Consider the following 20,668-nt stretch of genomic DNA (forward strand, 5'->3'; position numbering starts at 1 on the left):
AAGCCTCTGTCATAATCTTCATTTTCAGTCGTGTTGTTACCTATCTGTAGGTCTTACTTTGAATACCAGGTGGCTTAAACCATTTCTAGGGATACAAGATTCCAAATGAGAACAGCTAGGAGGCATGGAGAAGGATACTACCTAAAAGGATAGGCAAGGCTGAACTTGTGAGCATTCAGAAGTTATTAAATGGTGTAATTAGGATTTCCCATGCAACAGATTATTCTCTCTGATCCTATCCCTATCCCTATCCCTATCCCTATCCCTATCCCTATCCCTATCCCTATCCCTATAACAGTCCTACTGACAAAGTATTTGTGATTTTATCTGTTGGTTGCAGATAGAATGGGCAGAATACATATTGGAAACACCATTTGATACTGATTTTTCAGGCTGTTTCCCCACATTTACTGTTTTTTTACTATTTCAACTTCTCTTTTAAGGTAGATTTTCCTAATGTAAAAAATATCACTATGCCATCTAAGTGAGTTTCTGTTCACAGCATCCTAGCTACATGCTAATTACAGCTGTGAAATGAGAAGAACAAGAAATTGATAAAAATCATTAGTTTTTGTCAATTTAAGTGTGCAATTTACACAGCCTGTGGTAAAAAAATACATATTTCTGAGGGCTTCATGTTTTACCACAGTTGCTTCTTCTGACTTTTCTCTGTTTCTGTGGATGTTTAAAAAAAAGAAAAGCATATTATCTTATTTTCATGTTTTCTCATAATCTCATTCTGAAAAGCACTGCTTGCTGAAATGCGCCAAGACCATTCAGTCTGCAGAACATGACAAGCACGGAAAAACTGGCTCCAACCAATTAAAGTATAGAAAAATATTAGAATGGAAACGTATGGAATCAAAATGGAATGTGACATCTTAAAATGGAAAATAGTGGGTGAATTTAACTCGGGCAGCATAAGGAATTATTCCTTTAAGTAATGCTTTTAGAAAACACACACACAAACACTTTCATACAAGCGAGTTTGCTCAGTAAGTTCTTATCCAGAACAAACTTCAGGAAAATTCTAGTTTGACTTTTTTGACATTGAAATGCTGGTATTTGATGTCATAGAGGCTATTTCATGTCTTTATAAGCTTGAAAAAACAGCTTATTTCAGTGAAAACATATAATCATAGGAAATGGTGATGCAACATTGAAATGGATATTTTAGCATTTGATATTTGTCCTTGCTTTCAGTGAATTCATGAAGCCATAACTCAGAGAGAGTTTTATTTATTTACTTTCCTCTTTCAGTATTCAGCTTCCTAATCTGATGTCTAAGGTTTTTTTGTCTCTGCCAATAAGCCTGTGCTGTTCATCTTCATCTAAAGTGAAGTATTTTCTTCTGGCACTTATCTGCTCTTGACACTAGGTACTTGATATTGTAGCACATATTTTTTCTCCTTCAGTCACAGTTTATCCTACAACTTAAATTATTATCTTTTAATGAAAGGTGTTCTTCATTCCAACTCTGATTTGGCTTGAATCTCAGCTTAAGTACCAAGAAATTATTTTCTGCCCCATTTATAAAAGAATTCATTAATTTAGCAGAGAACAATTACAGCTGTACCCAAAAATTCAGTATATTTATTGCTAAATTAGAGCTAAAAGTTCAATTTAGTCCTCTTTTTAAAATTACTGACCACTTTCATAGCACAATTCTTTCTGGAAATGGCTTTGTTTGGCTTGATTGTGAAAGATTAATTTGAGTAGAAGACTCCCAAAACTACTCCAAAGCTGCTCCTAAGCCCCATTCTCAACATGGACTACTATAAATTGAATTTTACCCAAAAAAAGGTTGTGAGGTTGTTTGCTCTTATAAGTGGTCATGCAGATCCCTGTGATGAACATAACTGGGAAGTGTAAGTAGCTCAAGGTAGATTTACAGTCCACCTACCCTCCGGAAACATTAACACAATGAGAAGTCGTGTTTGTCTGGCACTGTATCAGAAGTAAATCTGTATTCATGACTTCCTACCTCTCCTCGCTTATCTGATAAGGCCAGGTTGCCCAGAGCAGTGGTGGCTGCCCCATCCCTGGAGGGGTTCAAGGCCAGGTTGGATGGGGCTTGGAGCCCCTGATCCAGTGGGAGGCGTCCCTGCCCATGGCAGGGGGGCTTTGAGGTCCCTTCCAACCCAAACAATTCTATGATTCTGTGAGAGGCTCGTTAGAGTTAAAGACTTGGAACCAAGTTAGGTACTCGGATGGATTAACTCTGGCCCAATTTCTGCAGGCAAACTTCCAGATTAAGCTACGTAATCTGGAAGAGCCAATTTATCATTTCTCTCACAAATCAAGAGGCAGTTCACACAAACAGTAATGACTGGCACACTCAGAATCAGAACTCCTGAAATTAAAATTGAAGCTTCTACTGCCTTGTGGCTATGCCTTAAAATATGGTAACTGTTGTGCTTAGCTCCACCAAACTAAGTGGATATTTCAAATTGTTTAGAAGCTGGTCAGGTTTAAATCACAGCTGCATTAGGGAAGGTTTAGATGGGATATTAGGAAAAATTTCTTTCCTGACAGAGTGGTGAAGCTCTAGCAGAGGCTGCCCAGGGCATTGGGGGAATCTCCGTCCCTGGAGGGGTTCAAAAACACGTAGATGTGGAGCTTCAGGACATGGTTTAGTAGGCACAGTGGTGTTGGATTGGTGATTGGACTGGATGAGCTTAGAGGTCTTTGCCAACCTTAACGATTCTATGATAACTGCTCCAATGCCATAAGAGCTGTACAGGTATCACATGGTGATGCAAGCAGTGCTCCAGAATCGAGTGCAGAAAACCAGGGTTGACCTTATCGCTACTCAAGTATCCTCCCTTTATATAAGAGAGGTTGAGGTGCATAGAGCAACTCTAAATTTAGTTCAGTTATCTAAGAAAAAGTTACAGTATAATGATCATATTACTGCAAAAAAGATTTGGGGTAGGAAAAGGCATAAGAGAGTTTTGTCCCTGTAAACAGAAATGAAATATACTGGTAAGTGGAAGATGATAAGCCTTAAGACTGGGTTATAACCAGGACTGGGGAAGGAACAAGTCAAAACCACCACAGTTTCTAGAAGATTTCATGTCTTTAAGGTTCTGCCACCTTCTTTTTTCTTTCCCCCCAATATCTCAGAGGAGGGTCCCAACCTCACAGGCGATGGCCAGATCGCCAGATGGTCCTCAACCTCTGGCAATGCCCAGATCAGCACCGTGATTTCCTTTCCTTTCCTTCTCCAGGGAATCTCAAAAGAGTGCAGCAAGTGGGCTATGCAGAACGTGGATTTCTCTGGCATTGCTCAGCTGATTCCCCGTGCTCAGCCCACTGGAGATGAACATGCATTTCTGGGCACATGGTGAGTATGCAGTTACGTGATAAAGAACACGCATGTCATGCATTGGGACAGACAAAAGAGGATACACGTACGATAGGCACATGGTGTGAAACAGGCTGGTACCAACACTCAAACTCTACTAACAGCATAAACTCAATAGTGGGATAAAATTCCTTAGTGTCTAAACACAGCAGAGTTAAAACCAAGGAGAGAGGAAAGTGTAAGCAAGAATGAAGTGGCTTCCAAGAGAATTTTTTAAGAGAGATGGAGGACTGAGTTAAGATTGAGCACAAATCCCTGCATGACTTCTCGTTCCTTGTTTTTCGTATTTCACTGACCTAATTAATTTTACATGGAAAAGATGTATCCAAGGCTTTCCCCTGCACTTATCTGACTGGAAAAAAACCTCTTCAGCTGTTTGCACACTCGTGGCATTACCAGCCATATCAAACCACTTCCTAAATAGTCATATGCTGTGTTTATGCTTAGATTCTATGCAGTATATTCAGCCTAAAACTGAGAAAATGTCCCAGTTAGACAGGTAGGGAGCATGTGCAACAGGAGCCAGGCTTTCAGAATGGGTCAGGCAAACATGCCTGTGCTCCAAGGGGCAACTGCCTGCACAGTCCCACAAGCAGAGACCCAGTCCTGACGTTGGAACCAACACTCCTACACTCAGAAATTATACTCTGCAGGGCACTGATTCACTAGACAATACCAAGACTTGAGACAGGCTAAAATTAAGACCATCCTCAGGTTTTTTTCAAAGTGTGATGAGCTATAATAATAAATTAGTAAGAGAATCCCACTTAACGGACGAACAAGATTTCCTTTCATATTTAAATCTTCCTTGGCGCTTTCCCAGGTAAGAAGTAAACATGTGCTGCTTAACTTATAAAAATGGACAATCTGAGGTAAGATGTTAGCAAGTGATAGGAATGCTATTTTGGCAATTTTCATATTTAAAAAGGTTAGGCTTGATGTCACTTAATTTTCTAACTGAGCAAATCTGAACAAGCTGGGTCTGCTTTCACAGTCTGTGGCTTATACACAGGCAGAGATTGAATATATGATTGATTTCATGAATATGCTTATCTTCCAAGTTTATCTCTTCTTGTTAATTTACGGAGGGTGACGAAGCATTCAGCCCCTTGGAGGCTCACAGAAACAATGCCTCAGACACAGAAGACTCCTTATTGCTCCTAAATGCCAAGTGCCAGCAACATACAAACAAACCAGCAACATGGTCCAGGAAGCCAGGTGCCAACCCAAGGGCATTTCTGCAGGCTTGCTGTATTTTCCAGTCTAATTAATTGTTTCCTGGGAAAAGCATTTCCAGCAGGGATTTTTTTTTTCCCGTGCTGGGCCCTGGCCCAGGTTGCCCAGAGCAGTGGTGGCTGCCCCATCCCTGGAGGTGTTCAAGGCCAGGTTGGATGGGGCTTGGAGCCCCTGAGCCAGTGGGAGGCGTCCCTGCCCATGGCAGGGGTGTCACACTGGACGGGCTTTGGGGTCCCTTCCAACCCAAACCATTCTATGATTCTGTGATTCTGGCTCGTACATCAAGTTCATTATCCCGTTACTGGTATCCTCTCGAAACACCCTTCCAAAACCAACCAGACAAAAAGGAGAAACCAGCTCCTTCACAAGCTATTACTCCTCCGTTAGCTTATCCAAGAAGAGTGCAAGCCACTGAACAAGGGACAGCTTTGCTGTTTGGGAACTGAGGCTTTTTCTTGTTATCTGCATGAGGAAGAAGGAAAGCAATCACACTTAAACCATCCGATGCCTCTTTGGCAGTGTTGCACAGGACCCATGAACTCAGTCTATCTGAAGAGATGTCTCTCAAACACATCCTGGCTGCACTATGCTCCTGCCCTGCTTCAGCTGTCCTTTCTGTGAAACATTCAATGAGCTTGTATTGTCTGCAAATACATTAATGAGTTTTGAGTTTCTTACTTTGCATTTTATTTGGCATAGAAAAAGTGAGTTCGCTTGCTTTAACCCCTGAGAAACATTCTGACTGCCTCGAATACTACTACACTATGCAGGCTGCCTCCGTGAGACATTGTGATAAGTGTTTTTTTCCACAAAGTGCAGAGTCTTTTCAGCAAATATATTCTGAACAAAGAATATTGTGGAAAAAATGATTTTCAGCAATTCTAATCAGAATCATGGAACAGTTTGGGTTGGAAGGGAGCTGGAAGTCCATCCAGTTCTACCCCCTTCTCTGGGCAGGGACACCTCCCACTGGATCAGTTTGCTCAAAGCCCCATCCAACCTGGCCTTGAACACCTCCAGGGATGGGGCAGCCAGAACTTCTCTGGGCTAGTGAAAAATACTGATCAAATTACTGGAAACAAAGCTTGGTGTCTTCAAAGAGCAGGCAAAGACTTCTCTGTGAACTCCCCACTAGGTCTGAAAATCAGTCTTTTCATGCTTCAATCACTTCGATAGTCACAACAGCCCTTTCTTGCACTTGACCAGAGCTATAGTAACAGCGTGCTGATAACTTATTTCTACCTAAAATCAGCATGCATTGCCACATGAATCTCTGCCTTTCTAGGCTTTACCCTCCCCTTGTGCCCCTTTTCTCCACATCGACAAGCAAGCAGTGAGAGGCAGAGGGAGAGAAGCTGGCATGTGCACTATCCACTTCGAAGCTCCACGCAAAAGCTTCACTCACTCTCACCAAGGCTGGACGGGGAGAGCCCAGGGACTCCAAGCTCCCTTAGCCCCAAACTCCTCTCTCTGCTCAGTCAGGTGGACTCCAAAAGCAATGCGCCCTGGCAAGGACTAGAAAGGGCTGAAGCCACAAGCAAAGCTTTGTGCTTCAGTGACAGCAGAAAGAAGAGCTGGAAGAAAATGCCACTAATGGAAAACTTGCCAAGTTTAAAGGTGAAGAGGCAGAAAAAAAAGAGGAAAAAACTAAGGAGACAGGAAGGGAGGAGAAAAGCATGTCTTCACCTTCCTATCTTCTTCCTGCAGTATCTCCCTCCGTTTCCCCTTCCTATTCCTGGTTTTCACAAGCATTCCCAACACGCATCCACTTGGGATGATACAGGACCCAAACCTCGGCTCGAGGCACCCTTCACGGGAAGCAGTGAGTTCACCCCCGGGATTCGGAGCACCCAGGCTGCTGGTGGGACAGCGCGGGGGTCCCGCTGCGGGGTGGGGGGCAGCACAGGGGTCCTGCTTCTGGGAGAGGGGGCGGCGTGGGGGGGAGTGCACGGACCCCCTCCTCGGCGGGTGCCATCCCAGTGCCACTGAAACCAGAACCGACCCTTCCAGGGCAGGAGCTGAGCAGCTCGGCTCCCACCGCCTGCGTGGCTGCCCGACCCCACGCACAGCATCCCCCCCGTCCCTGGCCCCCCGCACCCCTCCCGGGGCTCTCCTGCATCTCTCCCTGTCCCTGGGCTCCCTGCGTCTCTCCCGGGGCTCTGCCTGCACGTTCTGATCCCTGGGCTCCTCGCACCTCTCCCAGGGCTCTCCCCGCATCTCTCCCGGGGCTCTGCCCGCATCCCCCGATCCCTGGGCTCTGCCTGCATCTCTCCCCGCATCTCTCCCAGGGGTCTCCCCGCATCTCTCCCGGGGCTCTGCCCGCATCCCTCGATCCCTGGGCTCTGCCTGCATCTCTCCCCGCATCTCCTGATCGCTGGGCTCCCCGCATCTCTCCCGGGGCTCTGCCCGCATCTCTCCCGGTCCCTGGGCTCTCCGCATCCCCCAATCCCTTGGCTCCCCGCATCTCTCCCGGGGCTGTCCCCGCATCTTTCCCGGGGCTCTCCCCGCATCCCCCAATCCCTTGGCTCCCCGCATCTCTCCCAGGGGTCTCCCCGCATCTCTCCCGGGGCTCTGCCTGCATCCCCCGATCCCTGGGCTCTGCCTGCATCTCTCCCCGCATCTCCTGATCGCTGGGCTCCCCGCATCTCTCCCGGGGCTCTCCCCGCATCTTTCCCGGGGTTCTCCCCGCACACCCCGGTCCCTGGGCTCCCCGCATCTCCCCCTGGGCTCTGACCGCATCTCTCCCTCCCCTCTCCGCTCCCGGTCTGTGCCCGCACCCCCTCTCCTCGTCCCCCGACCCGCTCCGGGTGCCGTTCCCGCACCCCCCCCCCCCGCTCCCCGCCCTCCCCGGGCTGTCCTGCCCCCGAGGCGGGGATGTTCCCGCGGGCGGCCGGCGCAGCGCTGTCCCCGGCGCCCCCCCGCCCCGCCATGGCGCCGGGCCCCGCGCCCCGCGCGCCGCCGTAGGAGGGGAAGGAGCGGAGCCGGCGCGGGGCCGGTTTCCGGCGGGCTCTTTATTCCTTCCCTCGCGCCCCGAGCGCCCCGCGGCATGGAGAGCCCGGCCGAGAACCCCAGCAAGGCGGCCGAGTACCTGAAGGAGCTGAACAAGATCATCGAGACGCAGCAGGAGCTGCTGGAGAAGCAGAAGCGCCGCATCGACGAGCTGGAGCAGCAAGTGGCCAAGTTGTACCACGAGAACGCCCGCCTGCAGGACGAGCACCGGCGGCACCTGGCCGCCTGCCGCCTGCCGCCCCCCGCCTGCCCCGGGCCGCTCGGCGCCATCCAGGAGAGCGCCGGCATCGACAAGTAAGCGCTGCCCGCCGCCCCTCGGCCGCGTTCGCCTTCCCTCCTCGCCCCCCGCCCCGGCGAGGAGCCCCGGAGCCTCTGCCCGGGACACAGCGGGGTGCCCGTGCCTCTCGCCGCTCCGGCTCCTTGCGCGCCGGGGGGAGACGGGGGTGCCCGGAGCGGGGGGGAGGCTCGGAGCGAGAGGGGATGCTCGGAGAGAAGGGGATGCTCGGAGCGAGGAGGGGATGCTCGGAGAGGGAGGGGATGCTCGGAGCGAGGAGGGGATGCTCGGAGCGAGAAGGGGATGCTCGGAGCGAGGAGGGGATGCTTGGAGAGAGAGGGGATGCTCGGAGCGAGGAGGGGATGCTCGGAGAGAAGGGGATGCTTGGAGCGAGGAGGGGATGCTCGGAGAGGGAGGGGATGCTCGGAGCGAGGAGGGGATGCTCGGAGCGAGGAGGGGATGCTCGGAGAGAGAGGGGATGCTCGGAGCGAGGAGGGGATGCTCGGAGCGAGGAGGGGATGCTCGGAGAGGGAGGGGATGCTCGGAGAGAGAGGGGATGCTCGGAGCGAGGAGGGGATGCTCGGAGCGAGGAGGGGATGCTCGGAGAGAAGGGGATGCTCGGAGCGAGGAGGGGATGCTCGGAGAGAAGGGGATGCTCGGAGCGAAAAGGGGATGCTCGGAGCGAGGAGGGGATGCTCGGAGCGAGGAGGGGATGCTCGGAGAGGGAGGGGATGCTCGGAGCGAGGAGGGGATGCTCGGAGAGAAGGGGATGCTCGGAGCGAGAGGGGATGCTCGGAGCGAGAGGGAGATTCTTAGAGCGAGGAGGGGATACTCGGAGTCAGAGGGAGGGGGGATGCTCTGGGCACGCTGCCCCCCGCGCTCAGAGGGGCTGCTTGGAGAAGGGATGCTCGGGGCATGCCGCTCCCTGCACCCAAGGGAGATACTTGAAGGGCGGAGTGGTGCTCTGGGCACGCCGCCCAACGCGCTCAGAGGGGCTGCTTGGAGAGGGGGATGCTCCGGCCACGCCAACCGGCGCACGCGAAGGGGGGATGCTTGGGGGGATGCTTGGGGGGATGCCCTGGCCACGCCACCGTCCCCCGCGCTCGGCGGAGATGCTCCGGGGGGATGCTCGGAGCACGGGATGCTTGACGGGGGATGCTCAGGGGATGCTCCAGGCGGGGGATGCTGAGGGGGATGCTCGGGGCACGCCGCCCCCCCCGGCCGAGCGCTGCCCGTGTCCCCGGGCCGGTGCGGGTGCCCGGGAGCCGCCGGCCCCTCGGGGGGATGCGGTGTCGCCGCCGAGGAAAGTGACCCGGCTCGGGGTCAGTAAACATTGGCAGCTCGCCCCGGGGCCGCTCGTTCCCGAGACGCGGTCGCTCCCTCGCTCCCAGCCTCTGCGTCTATTTCCAGCCTCTATAATCTGTAATTAATCGCGGGTTTCTTTACAGGAGCGCACGGCAAGCCGCTTAATTGCGCGCGATTCTTAAGTAACAGGAATTCGGGAATAGCAATAACTCGAGTCGCAGCGCTTACCCGACGCGTTTCTACTTCTGGCGATGTATTTAAGACTTAGTTTTGACTTGAGTGGAGTGGGAAAAGCACGCGTCACGCTCAGAGCCTCCCAGATGCTGGCCATTCCCGGGGCTCGGAGGGATGCTGGCCATTCCCGGGGCTCAGAGGGATGCTGGCCATTCCCGGGGCTCAGAGGGATGCTGGCCATTCCTGGGGCTCGGAGGGATGCTGGCCATTCCTGGGGCTCGGAGGGATGCTGGCTATTCCTGGGACTTGGAGGGATGCTGTCTACCTTGGGACTGGGGGTGCTCCTGCCAGGACAGCCCTGTCCCCACTGCTTTGGGGACCCTCCCGGCTCCCACTGTGAGGGCTGCATCCCCTCTAAACTCCCTGCTCCAGGATTAATCCCTGGAAGCACTCCTGATCCCCCCATCTCTCTCATGGCTGGATGGGGTGGAGGTGCTGCTGCTCAGGGAGCCCTAAAATCGGGGTGCTCTGAAACAATGCTCGGCGTTGTGGAGGCTCAAGGAGACCTAGAAAGGGTCCTTGGTCCCTTGGTGCTCCTTTGCCTCTGCCCGTCTGGCTAAGCAGGGTGGGAGGGGAAGCAGCTCTTGCTCCCCAGCCCCCTCCGTGCTGTCAGCGCTAACGCTTTGGGGTTTTGGGGCGATACAGGTGCAATTATTTTAAGGCTTTTTTTTTTTTAATAAACAGAGGTGTCTCCACGAAAACTAAGCAAATGGCTCCTTAAACAGACTGGAGAGCATATGCTGTCATTTAACAATCAGTCCCACGAGGAGAAAGAGCTATTTCCAGAAAGCGTGGAATATTGACAGAAATCCTACCCCGTGCATCTGTGTCCAGTACCCGAGGATTTTCCTGTGGTTCTGCTTCTAGTACAGGACGTCAACTCAGCTATCTCGTCCCATTTGTCTCTCACAAATGACATTACCAAAAATCGTACAAATGGCTTGCCTTGTTTGATAATATTTCTCCTTTCCAGCCCAAGACTCATCTGCAGAGCCCTCTTTGGGCAGGCAGCTCTGGGGACTCGGAGGCTTTTAAGTCTCTTAAGTGGATTTGATGCTGGGATCAGAATTAATCTGGGATATTTATGGCAGAGTTGTATTGCTTTGAGGCAGAGTCTGCAGGGCTTACTGGGGATGCTGGGAGCTGGCCCTCTCTGCGAGTCCAGTCCTGGGATGGGCTCTTTGCCCCCGCGTTTCTCTGTGGGCAGTCAGATTTTGAGGGCTACCCTGATCTGAGGAACAGTACCCCCTTGAATCATCCGTAATCTGTCTGTATCATCCCCCTCCTTTGCAGGGAGCAGTGCTGCTCCTTTCTCCAGGAGCCCCTGCCTCCCTGGGTGGGTGCTGAGGCTGCATCTGCCTGGGAGGACACTTGGTAAATGGAAAATATCCTTGTTTTAAAGTCTTCTCTCATTCCTGCAGTTATCTTGGCTTTCTGAAAAACATAACCTGCAGGCTCTGACTGTCTGTAGCTTCCCATTCACAGCTCAGTCTGGGTTTCCCCAGGATTAAATGTCATGTGCGCTTTGCATCTGTTTGGGTGCGAATAAGGATCTCTTCTTTGCTGAAGTTTAGTGATGCTTGCTTGGGGCTCTCTGGTGTTAGGAGAGAGGCAGGGTGGGAGGTGGGACATCCACCTTGTTCTGTCCTGTGCACAGACCTCCCTGCTCCCTCCCTCCAGAGGCAGGACCGCTTTGTGCCCAGGTACCAGTGGTGATTCTAGGTCTTCCTTACCCTTCAGCATCTCAAAGCTAAAAATCCCTGCACTACTTTTTAAAGGAAACGGGGCTTCTTGGTCAAATACTTAAAGAAATGAGTCCCTCTTGGGAGTCAGCTGTAGTGCTCATACCTTGAGACGTGACTTGCGTTTTCTAACCAGCTTGGGCTCCTTTCTCCGCAACAGTTCAACCTGTTTAAGTGGATGTGGGTCACTGACACTGTAGTGTCAGAGCAGCTGTGTCATATTACCAGCTGGTCCTTAACTTGTGTGATACGAAGAGAAGCACGGACATGTTATACAAGATAATATGCTTATCATTGGCTCTTATACTTAATAAGAGAGATTAAACAAAAACCCAAAGAAAAAGAAACCCACAGGTCTTGAAACTTTTCAACTCTTATAATAGGAAGGAAATGCAGCTGAAGACCTCTTAAATAATTTGGAGGAGCTGGCGTATTTGTAGAAATCCTTTATCATGATCTCTTCAGGGGGGTGGAGAACTGTGGATGAACTCTGTCCTAGACTTCTGGAATCACAAAGCCTACCAGTCCAGTAAGGTAAACATATTATGGTTTGTGTCCTGCAACAAAAAGGAGCCAGAGTAGAAAGTAGGTTCCTTTGCACAGGGATGGAGGAGCAGGCGGATGGCTTAGCAGGGTTAGACGTGCTCCTTATCTCACAAGGAGGATACCAAAAAAGATTTGGGTGCTGTTTCACTTCATTTTGTAGGAATTTGCTGAGTGCAAATCAGCCTTAAAATCCACAAGTAGAGTTGAGGATAATTAGTTGATTACAAGGCTTTGTTCAATGTAATGAATCAGCATGTTAAAGATAACAATAGGTATTTAACTCATTAAGTTGCATAAGACTAATTTTCTGTTAATCCATTCCATTTAACATTGGAGGGCAAGAACTTCTAAAGCTAAGATCCTCAGTGTAAGGGATGTTGTGGATGTAAAGATGTAAAGGATGATCTGTAATGCACTTTTTCATGTAAGTGTGTAAAATGAAGCATACGGATCTTCTCAGATCTCTACAAGTACAATTTTTGCAGCCCTGGAAGCTCCACACTGGCATGTTACCAGCTTAGAAAGTGGTATTTGTACTTAACCTAATCAAATTAGAAACTGTGCTGCTTTTCCACCGAGAAAGTTCCTGGTAAGAGTTCAAGCAGGAGATAGAGAGGAATTGTCTGCAAAGACACAACAATCTTAGAGGGCTGTTATTTGCAACTCAGTCAAAATTCTGCACCTGGCCTCACTGATTTATTTTTAAATGAATCCAGGACTGGCTTTGTTCTCTGGGGAAAAACCAGTCAATTTGGAGCTTTAAGAAATCCTTGCTGTGTTTCGAAGATGCTCTCCGTCTCAGCTGAGGTGTTCTTAGTGCAATCTAGTAAGTGGAAGTTGTTGCTCTGGTGACAGTCACATGTGAAGGCTGCTTCGTGCCCTACATAAACTGAGCTTGTGGCTTTGCATGTCGCTGTTGGCACTGCCGCTGCCCTTGCACACAGCCTCAGCAGGAAGCCAGAGATTGCATTAGTGTAGAGACCAGTCTGCCTTTTTTTCCCCCCCTCCAGAGATGTCCTCTATGGAGACAGACTGTGCATATGACGTAAATTATATTTCCTTGCCTCTGCTGCACTTGAGCAGCAGCTTATTTTTGTTTGCTTTGGTGAAGTAGAGGTATCCTGCATCTATTAAAGTATGCTCCTGCTTGGGCAAAATTTGGTTTTCTTGGCCACAAAGATGCAGATGAATGCTTTGTCAGAATCCTTTTCTCAGTCAGCTGTGGAAGAAAGTGCTGTTTGTGACAAGTAGCCTTGCTGGAAGAAGTCTACAGTAGAAACACAGTTAATAAAAGATGCACCTGTACCTTGTTCTGCTCATGGAGGATACATTTGCATGGAAAGCATAGTTTGTGTCCAAAACAATGCCATGTTATGTGTTCTGTCAGCCCTACAGGGATGCTGTAATTTTGAGGTTGGGTAGGATGTAAACTCACATCTTTGAATAACTTAGACCAGTCCTGCTCATCTTGTTTCCAGTGCATAACCGGAACAGTACAACTACTGAGCTATGAGGGTAAGGATTTGATACCGAAGGGAGCACTTTTGCTTTTGAAGCACTCATTTCAGCATCATTAGTGTGATTTGTACATCAGCAGATGAGTGACCATCTCTTAGAAGAGACATTTGTTGTTCTGGCAGACTGTAGGAAATCAATAGTGGGAAGACGTGTAATAAGGCATGAACTTGCTAACTAAACTCAACTAAATTATTTTGGACCTCTGTTGAAGTATTGGCCAGTTCTTGTACTTAGTACCTTCTATGTGTTAGGCTAAATAACAATACATAACAACAAATTTGTTTGAAAACTGGGGGGTACTGTAAAAATAATACAACAAGTATAAAGGGGGAGAGAGGAGGTAAAAAGCACAGCAGTGACAAAATGGTATGCTGGTATCCAGAAAGCTCCTGGGAAATCAGAGGAGGGAGGGAAAATACAGTCTGTAAAGGCAACAGCGAAAATACATGCTATTTTGGGAAAGGAAAACCAATGCAGCAGAAAGTAACCCATCCTATAACATAATGAGTTTCGAGATGGTTTCAAAACTTGAAGTGAAGTAAATCTGCCCCATTTTAAGCAGAGCAGACCTAAAGAATTATAAGTACTGAGCGGATCTGAAATCCTTTGCTAACGAAGCCTTTTATTCTGCTGACACAGAACACGACTTCTGAGATTCCTAACTTTGGAGTTCTTGTGTTATGAACTTTAACAACAAAGTATGTTTTCATGCTGGTTAGTGCTTTGATGTGCTTCCTTGTGAATATGCTGTCAAGGAAACTGAAATGCACTTTCAGAAATCTGTGTGTGGAAAGGATTTGGCAATGTTTGTGGGTCCTGGGTCCTCAGCAAGCAAACAAGTGCCCAGTTACCATAGGCTAAGTGCGTGTCTGAAGGTCCCCCTCCCTCTCCTCCAAAAACCTCACTTCAGAGGGAGCCTGTACGTGATGCTCTCTATACGTACATGCTTCTAGGTCACCAGCAGCAGGCTGATGGTTCTCCATTTCTCAAGCTTGGCATGGGTCAGTCCTAAAAATTAGTGTATTCTCCAATGAAGCGTTTCCCACTTGTCAACATTGTACATTTTTAAATGATACTAGAGGGATGACACTGAAAAAGTACCTAGAAACATGGTGTTAGGAGGAGCAGGAACAGATCTGTTCTTCACAAATGTGCCAAACAGAGCGCTTGAAGAGCTCACCTCCATGTTGAGTGAGCGATGCTGAACTTTGTCCTCATCCACTTAAAGTAATAGACTTCTGGGAGAATGCGAAGTACAGACATCCACATTTCTGAATTGCATTTGCAGTCTTGTTGACCTGGTTATTTGCACAAATCTCCATCAGTCCTTAGGGAAGGTGTCTTCTGGCAAAAATACGCTCAAAGAAGTATCTGTGCTGTGGGAAGAGCTTCTTCAATGGCAGATTACAGAAGCTATGAGGAAAAAAGAACAAGATATTTCAAGGTGTTTTCTTGCAGCATACTAGTAGGAGGAGTAAATTATTAAAATAGTAAATTATTAAGTGCTTCTTGCAAGTAGCATCTCAAAGCTTAATTTGACTTTTTTACACCCAGTAAAACTAGGTGGCTTTTACTGGTGTGCTGGTCAGCGATGCTAAACTGGAACTGCTGTGCTGGGTTCTGTGTTGCATTTCAGATCGTGGCCTTGAGATGCCGAGTTTCCACGTAGAGCGGTTGCAGGAGTGCATGGGTTCCTTCAGGATTTCCTGAGGGGTAGGAGGCTGGTTGGGAATGACTGTACTTGCTTCCTCTTCACTTTCAATTTTGGTGCTATTTAATTTTGTATGGTGCAGCTGGGCAGACCTGCAAAGCATCACAGTACGCTGAATTTCACCTGAGTTTATGCCCCACTTGGGATTACAATCCCTAGCATGGTAAGAGCTGCCTATAGGGAGCCTCTACCCAAGTGAGTTGTTTTTTTTTTTTTATTTAGAGCCTTATTCTGTCTGAGGGCCCCTGCCTTCTGCTCATGCAGGTGGCAAGGAGGTCATCTCGTGCTGCTCACTGAGGGGGTGGGTGGGAAGCTTCTTAGGTAAGTGGATTTTGCAGGCCAGAAGTACTTCCTGATATGCAGCCCACACTTGCATTATTCTAATTTGATCCTATCGTTCCTAGTCATATCCTCTCTATTATGTTAATTCCACCCTTTTTTTTTGTGTGTTTTGCAGCCTGCAGATACTTTTAGGCTGTTCTTGCCAGCACCCCTGTCTTTCATCTCAGCGCAGCGAGCCTGTGAATGAGGCTGTCATAATTTCCTTCTGCCCGTATCCCTGCCTAATTGTACTATTTTTCTCAGCAGAATTGTTGAATTAGACAGCCTAAGCAGTCTTCGGTACAGTAGAGCAGTGAGATTTAAAGAGATAGTATATGCCTGTTCTGCCACATTTTAGGTTTTCTGTAGCTAAGATGTGAGCTGGTTTTTGGGTTTTTTTTTGGTTTTTGGTTGTTTTTTTTTCCTTTCTCTTCTGCCCCCTTTGCTTGGGGAATACTCTGTAAAATCTTTATTTCTTTGAACTACCAGGATTCCTAGCTGCTGGAGCTTACTGTGTTTAAGATGTGCTGGTTTGTGCTAGCTGGAAATCTGGATGGGAATTCGTTACCCGTTCATGGTCTTTGCCTTGTTGTTGTGATTGAGGACAGAAGTAGGAGTAAGAGACTGTTTCTTTAGTCCCATCTGGTGACTTATTGTTTGCCCTTGGCAAAACTAAGCACTGATAGTGATTGCTATTGTAGAGACGGGCAAATTGACATCGACGTTGATGGCCAACAATTAATAGGCTGTTCAGAGATTTAGTTGAAAAATGTTTACATTAAATCCTAGAACAGTTTGGGTTGGAAGGAACCTTTAAAGCCCATCCAATGCAACCCCCCTGCAGTGGGCAGAGAGACCTTCAACCAGATCAGGTTGCTCAGAGCCCTGACAGCCTGAATGTGAATGTTTCCAGGGATGGGGCAGCCCTGACTTCTCTGGGCAACCTGGGCCAGGGCCTCCCCATCCTCACAGGAGAACATTTCTCCCTAAGATCTCATCTCAGTCTCCCCCTCTTCCAGGTGAAAACTATTCCCTCCTCATCCTATCACTGTCCTCCCTGGTCAAGAGTTTCTTCCGAGCTTTCCTGGAGCCCTTTTCAGTGCTGGAAGGTCGCTATAAGATCTCCTTGGAGCCTTCTCTTCTCCAGGCTGAACAACCCCAGCTCTCTTAGCTTGTCCTCGTAGGAGAGGTGTCCAATCACACCCATCACACTTGAGACAAACAAGCTTTTTTAAATCCTGGGTTTCTTCACAGCTATGTACCAACTTGCTTGGTTTTAATGACGTTATTTGAATGGTTAGCATAAGGAAAAAACAATGTTGCTGCAAGGTGGCCAAAGTATTTCTACGGGGTGAAGGCTTTAAAAACAGAACAGCTTTCACAACAAAACCTGAAAACCTGCATCTTGCATTCTTCAGACAGCAAGATACGCAAATGTATCTTTTAGTTTATCAAAGGATGTAATTCTGATGGAGTCTCGCCCCTCCGGATCCCAAAATAGCAGCGGTTCAGTCTCAGGGACTTCTGCTCCCTCTCCTGGTTTGATTTTAAACTGCGTATCAGTGTTATACCGGAGTGTCTATGGTTTTATAGGTACGTGTAGTGTAAAAATGTCTTTCGGATGGCAGCATCTGTGCTACTTCTGCATCCCTTCAGAGCATTAGAAACACCGCTATTAGTGCGGCTGCAGAGTTTTTGTGAGTTAAGTTTTTTCCTCTCCTAGTGTCTTAAAGTGCAGAGGTAAAATTTCTTCTCAAATTGTACCATTATAAAACATACATAGAAAAGAAATCACTGCTGTAAAGCATCCTCATAGACAGAATGAGTCTTACTGCTGTGCTAGATAAGAAAAATAGTGGTGCTGAGTAGCCCTCTGTAGCGATCGATTGGAACATAATATACATTATTTCCATGTTAATAACACTCCTAGTCAGACTCCCTGACAAACACAAGCAGACGAAGACATATGTGTAGTACATGTTTTACTGCACCACAGTAATTCAGATTTACTAATAGCACTTTATTCTGTGTAATTGATCAAATAAAGCAGTGGAAGGAAGGTGGGGAAGCAATCCTCCTGTCCCCTTCTAAATGTAAGGTGCAGCTGGGAGGTGATGTTTAGCAGGGTTCCTCCGTCTTTGTTGCATTTCTACTCCCTAAGAATAACTGCAGGGGCTGTGGGCCACTTTTAATTACTCATTTCAGCACTGGATCATGTAGCTTGAGGTGAACAGACTGAAGATCTGTTAAGAAGTCAAGCTTGCCAAACAGTAAGCACGTTCCACAGGCTGTGGGAACTGGTTGTGCCCATCACTGCAAACTGATTTCTGCCTCAAGAGTTTTCCAGCAAGTTTTACTGTCAAATAGAACTTGGTAGTCGTGCTAGAAGGGACAGACTCTGAGTTGTGGAGGGTCTTGGCCTGCAACACCAATGAAAAACTTAAGGCTAGTGAAGCCCCTTCCCCACAAAATGTGAACCACAGCCTTCTGGATGTACTGTCGCAAATGTGTTTCAGGAAAGAGAAGAACATGCCCATCTAATGTGTGGTTTTGCTTTTCCTAGTGACTTCTCACTGTTTTCTGTCCACTTGAGCCAGTGCTCTTCCCTGCTGTGAAGATGACTTACTAGTCCTGCAACTTAGTTTCCACAGCTGTGTCTCTTTGCCTTCATCTTATTGGATATATCTCAAGTTTAGGTGTAAATGTGTAGCATAAAGTGTGTGTGTGGAAATGACTGATTAAAGTGAGATAATGCCCCACTTCTTGGACTTTGTACTGATGTGTATTTGCACCAGCACTATGAGCAGTGATTTCAGATTCATATTTGGACTCCAGTATCATATTTTGATGTTGGCAGCCTCTGTTTGGAATTTGCTGCGCTATATATGCTGGGTGGATGGAGTTGTGTAACCCTTCTAACAGTCATCAAGTGGTTCTCCTAACATAATGCTGCCACAGTAAACAAATCCTTACCAAATTTCACTGCTGCTATTGTTGAACCACTATGCACCAACCAATGTATTTGAAGAAGTTTGCATTGCTGGCAAACTAACTGAGCTGGTTTTAGTACGTTTGCTATTTCTTGAGAATGATGCTAAAACTACTAATTTCTCTCACCTCTAATTTTCCAGCTGTTTGCTACCTTATGATCAAATTCCAGCTTCTGGGAGGAGGATTTTAGTTTTCTCCTGTACTTTTGCATCGTGGAGTGCCTTTGGAACCATTGTAACATCCAGGGTGCAGGAAAGCTGTTTCATAGAGTCATGCAATAATTTGGGTTGGAAGGGACCAAAGCCCATCCAGTGCCCCCCCTGCCATGGGCACGGACACCTCCCACTGCATCAGGGGCTCCAAGCCCCATCCAACCTGGCCTTGAACACCTCCAGGGATGGGGCAGCCACCACTGCTCTGGGCAGCCTGGGCCAGGGCCTCCCCACCCTCACAGCAAAACATTTCTCCCTAACATCTCATCTCAGTCTCCCCTCTTGCAGCTGGAAACCCTGCCCCCTCATGCTATCTCTGCATTCCCTGATCCAGAGCCCCTCCCCAGCTTTCCTGGAGCCCCTTTCAGTGCTGGAAGCTGCTCTAAGTTCTCCTCGAAGCCTTCTCTTTTCTGGGCTGAGCAAGCCCAACTCTCTCAGCCTGCCCTTGTGTGGGAGGTGCTGCAGCCCCTTGGATCATCTTCGTGGTTTCAACCTTTTTCATGAAGTCAGTTATAGATGACAGTTTTGTAGGTTCTTGTTTGGCTCAAAGTTGAATTAGAGAATTGAGCAGTGTCTACTTCTTTTGTAGTGACCCGAGGGGATCAGTGTGCTCCCTTTCCTCAAAGGCTTCAATGGCTTTGTGTGTTCTCTAAAATTTGGGAAGGCGGGAGGAGGAATCCAGCTTTTGGGTCTCCTACATTGTACAGAAGGCTTTTTAGTCTTTAAGATTATTGCCTCAGACAACTTACTATTGAAGTAGTCTTTAAAACCCACAGCAGCAAATTTCATCAGCCTTAAGTGAGTGCTATAAGGATCCCTCTATTGCGACGCTAAGTGGTTTTTTTTGGAGTTTGGTTTCTGCCACAGTGAAAATGGAGTGTCTGCCAGTTAGATTTTCTCAGAGATGATTATTCGTCATCTGCAGGAAATGCTGTTGTCTCCAAGGAAGAATCTCTTAAGTTCTGACTGCATTTAAAACAGCAGAGTAGTGATTGTTACTGAAGTAATAAGACAAGCCGTTCTGGAATGGGAATTTCTTTGTGAAGGTTTAAGTGGAGATTATCAGCCCAAATATCTGTAATTCTTCCGTCACGGTGGTCCACAGTAATGCCGTGGAGAAGCTAAAGGGGAATCCTTGCCCACTGTCAGATGTGACCTGCTGCTTAGGAGGAAAACTGGAGCATCACAGCTAGCAGGGGACTGTGCACTCTTGGATCAGTAGACCTCAACACCTAGTTGGGGCTGGTTACAGATGAGAAATGGAATATTTCAGTAGTGGAAGGTGAACGTGACCTCTGTTCACTTAACTCATCTAAGCTGCTTCTCTTTCAGAGGTTCACTGCAGCAACATTTTGTTTTTCATTGGCTTTCTGTGGATGTAATGATTCTCTGCTCATGCTTGGGGAATATAAAATCTTCTGTTTGGTTGTCTTCTGGGCACAAGTAATGATCCTGGAAATCCAGCAAAATGTCAAGGATGTATGTGAGAGATTCCAGACAAATGATTGTCTTCCATTTGAGGTTCAAGCATGTCACGTCATTCTGCAATTCTGATCTCTTAGCATGACTTTTCTGAGTTTAGAAACTTCTGCTTCCTAAGAGTGAAGAATTTTTGACAAGCCAAAAGCAAGTAAAATCACTTCTAATGTAATGTGTAACACCGTTCTAATATGGTTTCTTGGTACCATAGACGTGTAGTAGCATTGAACCTAAAGGGCTTCTAGGGATTTGGTGTGTGCTCAAGCCCATTGCAGCGGTAACTGTTCTGTCTGTTCTGTGGGTGCATTCCTTGATATTGTGTTAACAGCTAAACTGTGTAGGCGCCACTTGCACTCTACACATGTAATTGAAGAAACAGGTCTGAGTCTTTGGTGCTTGTGACTGCTCCAGGTCATGTACAGGTGCCGTGCATCGTGGGTCCAGGGAAGGTTCCAAACAGACATGAATCTCCCACTCTGCAATGCAGCTGGGATGTTGTAATTGTGCTAAATTCAGAGGGACGACTTAGCAATTCTGGTCACGATAGCTGCAGTGGAGGGCTTGCAGAGAGCCAAGCTATCATTCTTCTTCATTCTTGCTGCTTACCTTGTTTACGTTCACATCATCTTCCCTTCACCAATGAGTTCAAAGCAGAAACTGGTTTGGTCTACGTCCTGCTTGATAGTTCTTTGTTCACTTTTAGTTTCCATAGTGGGGCAGAGG

General features: G+C 47.8%; 1 protein-coding gene across 1 annotated transcript in view; it reads left to right on the top strand.

Moving 5' to 3' along the window:
• Positions 1–7,522: 7,522 nt before the first annotated feature.
• Positions 7,523–20,668, top strand: part of LOC138725126 (IQ motif and SEC7 domain-containing protein 3-like) — a 180,083-nt gene continuing 166,937 nt past the window's right edge. Inside the window, exon 1 of the mRNA XM_069865713.1 lies at positions 7,523–7,906. Within this exon, the coding sequence (XP_069721814.1) occupies positions 7,650–7,906 (257 nt within the window). The 5' untranslated portion in view covers positions 7,523–7,649. The remainder of the gene's footprint in view (positions 7,907–20,668) is intronic.

This window comes from Phaenicophaeus curvirostris, chromosome 11 (assembly GCF_032191515.1).
Source record: "Phaenicophaeus curvirostris isolate KB17595 chromosome 11, BPBGC_Pcur_1.0, whole genome shotgun sequence".
Lineage (NCBI taxonomy): Eukaryota > Metazoa > Chordata > Aves > Cuculiformes > Cuculidae > Phaenicophaeus > Phaenicophaeus curvirostris.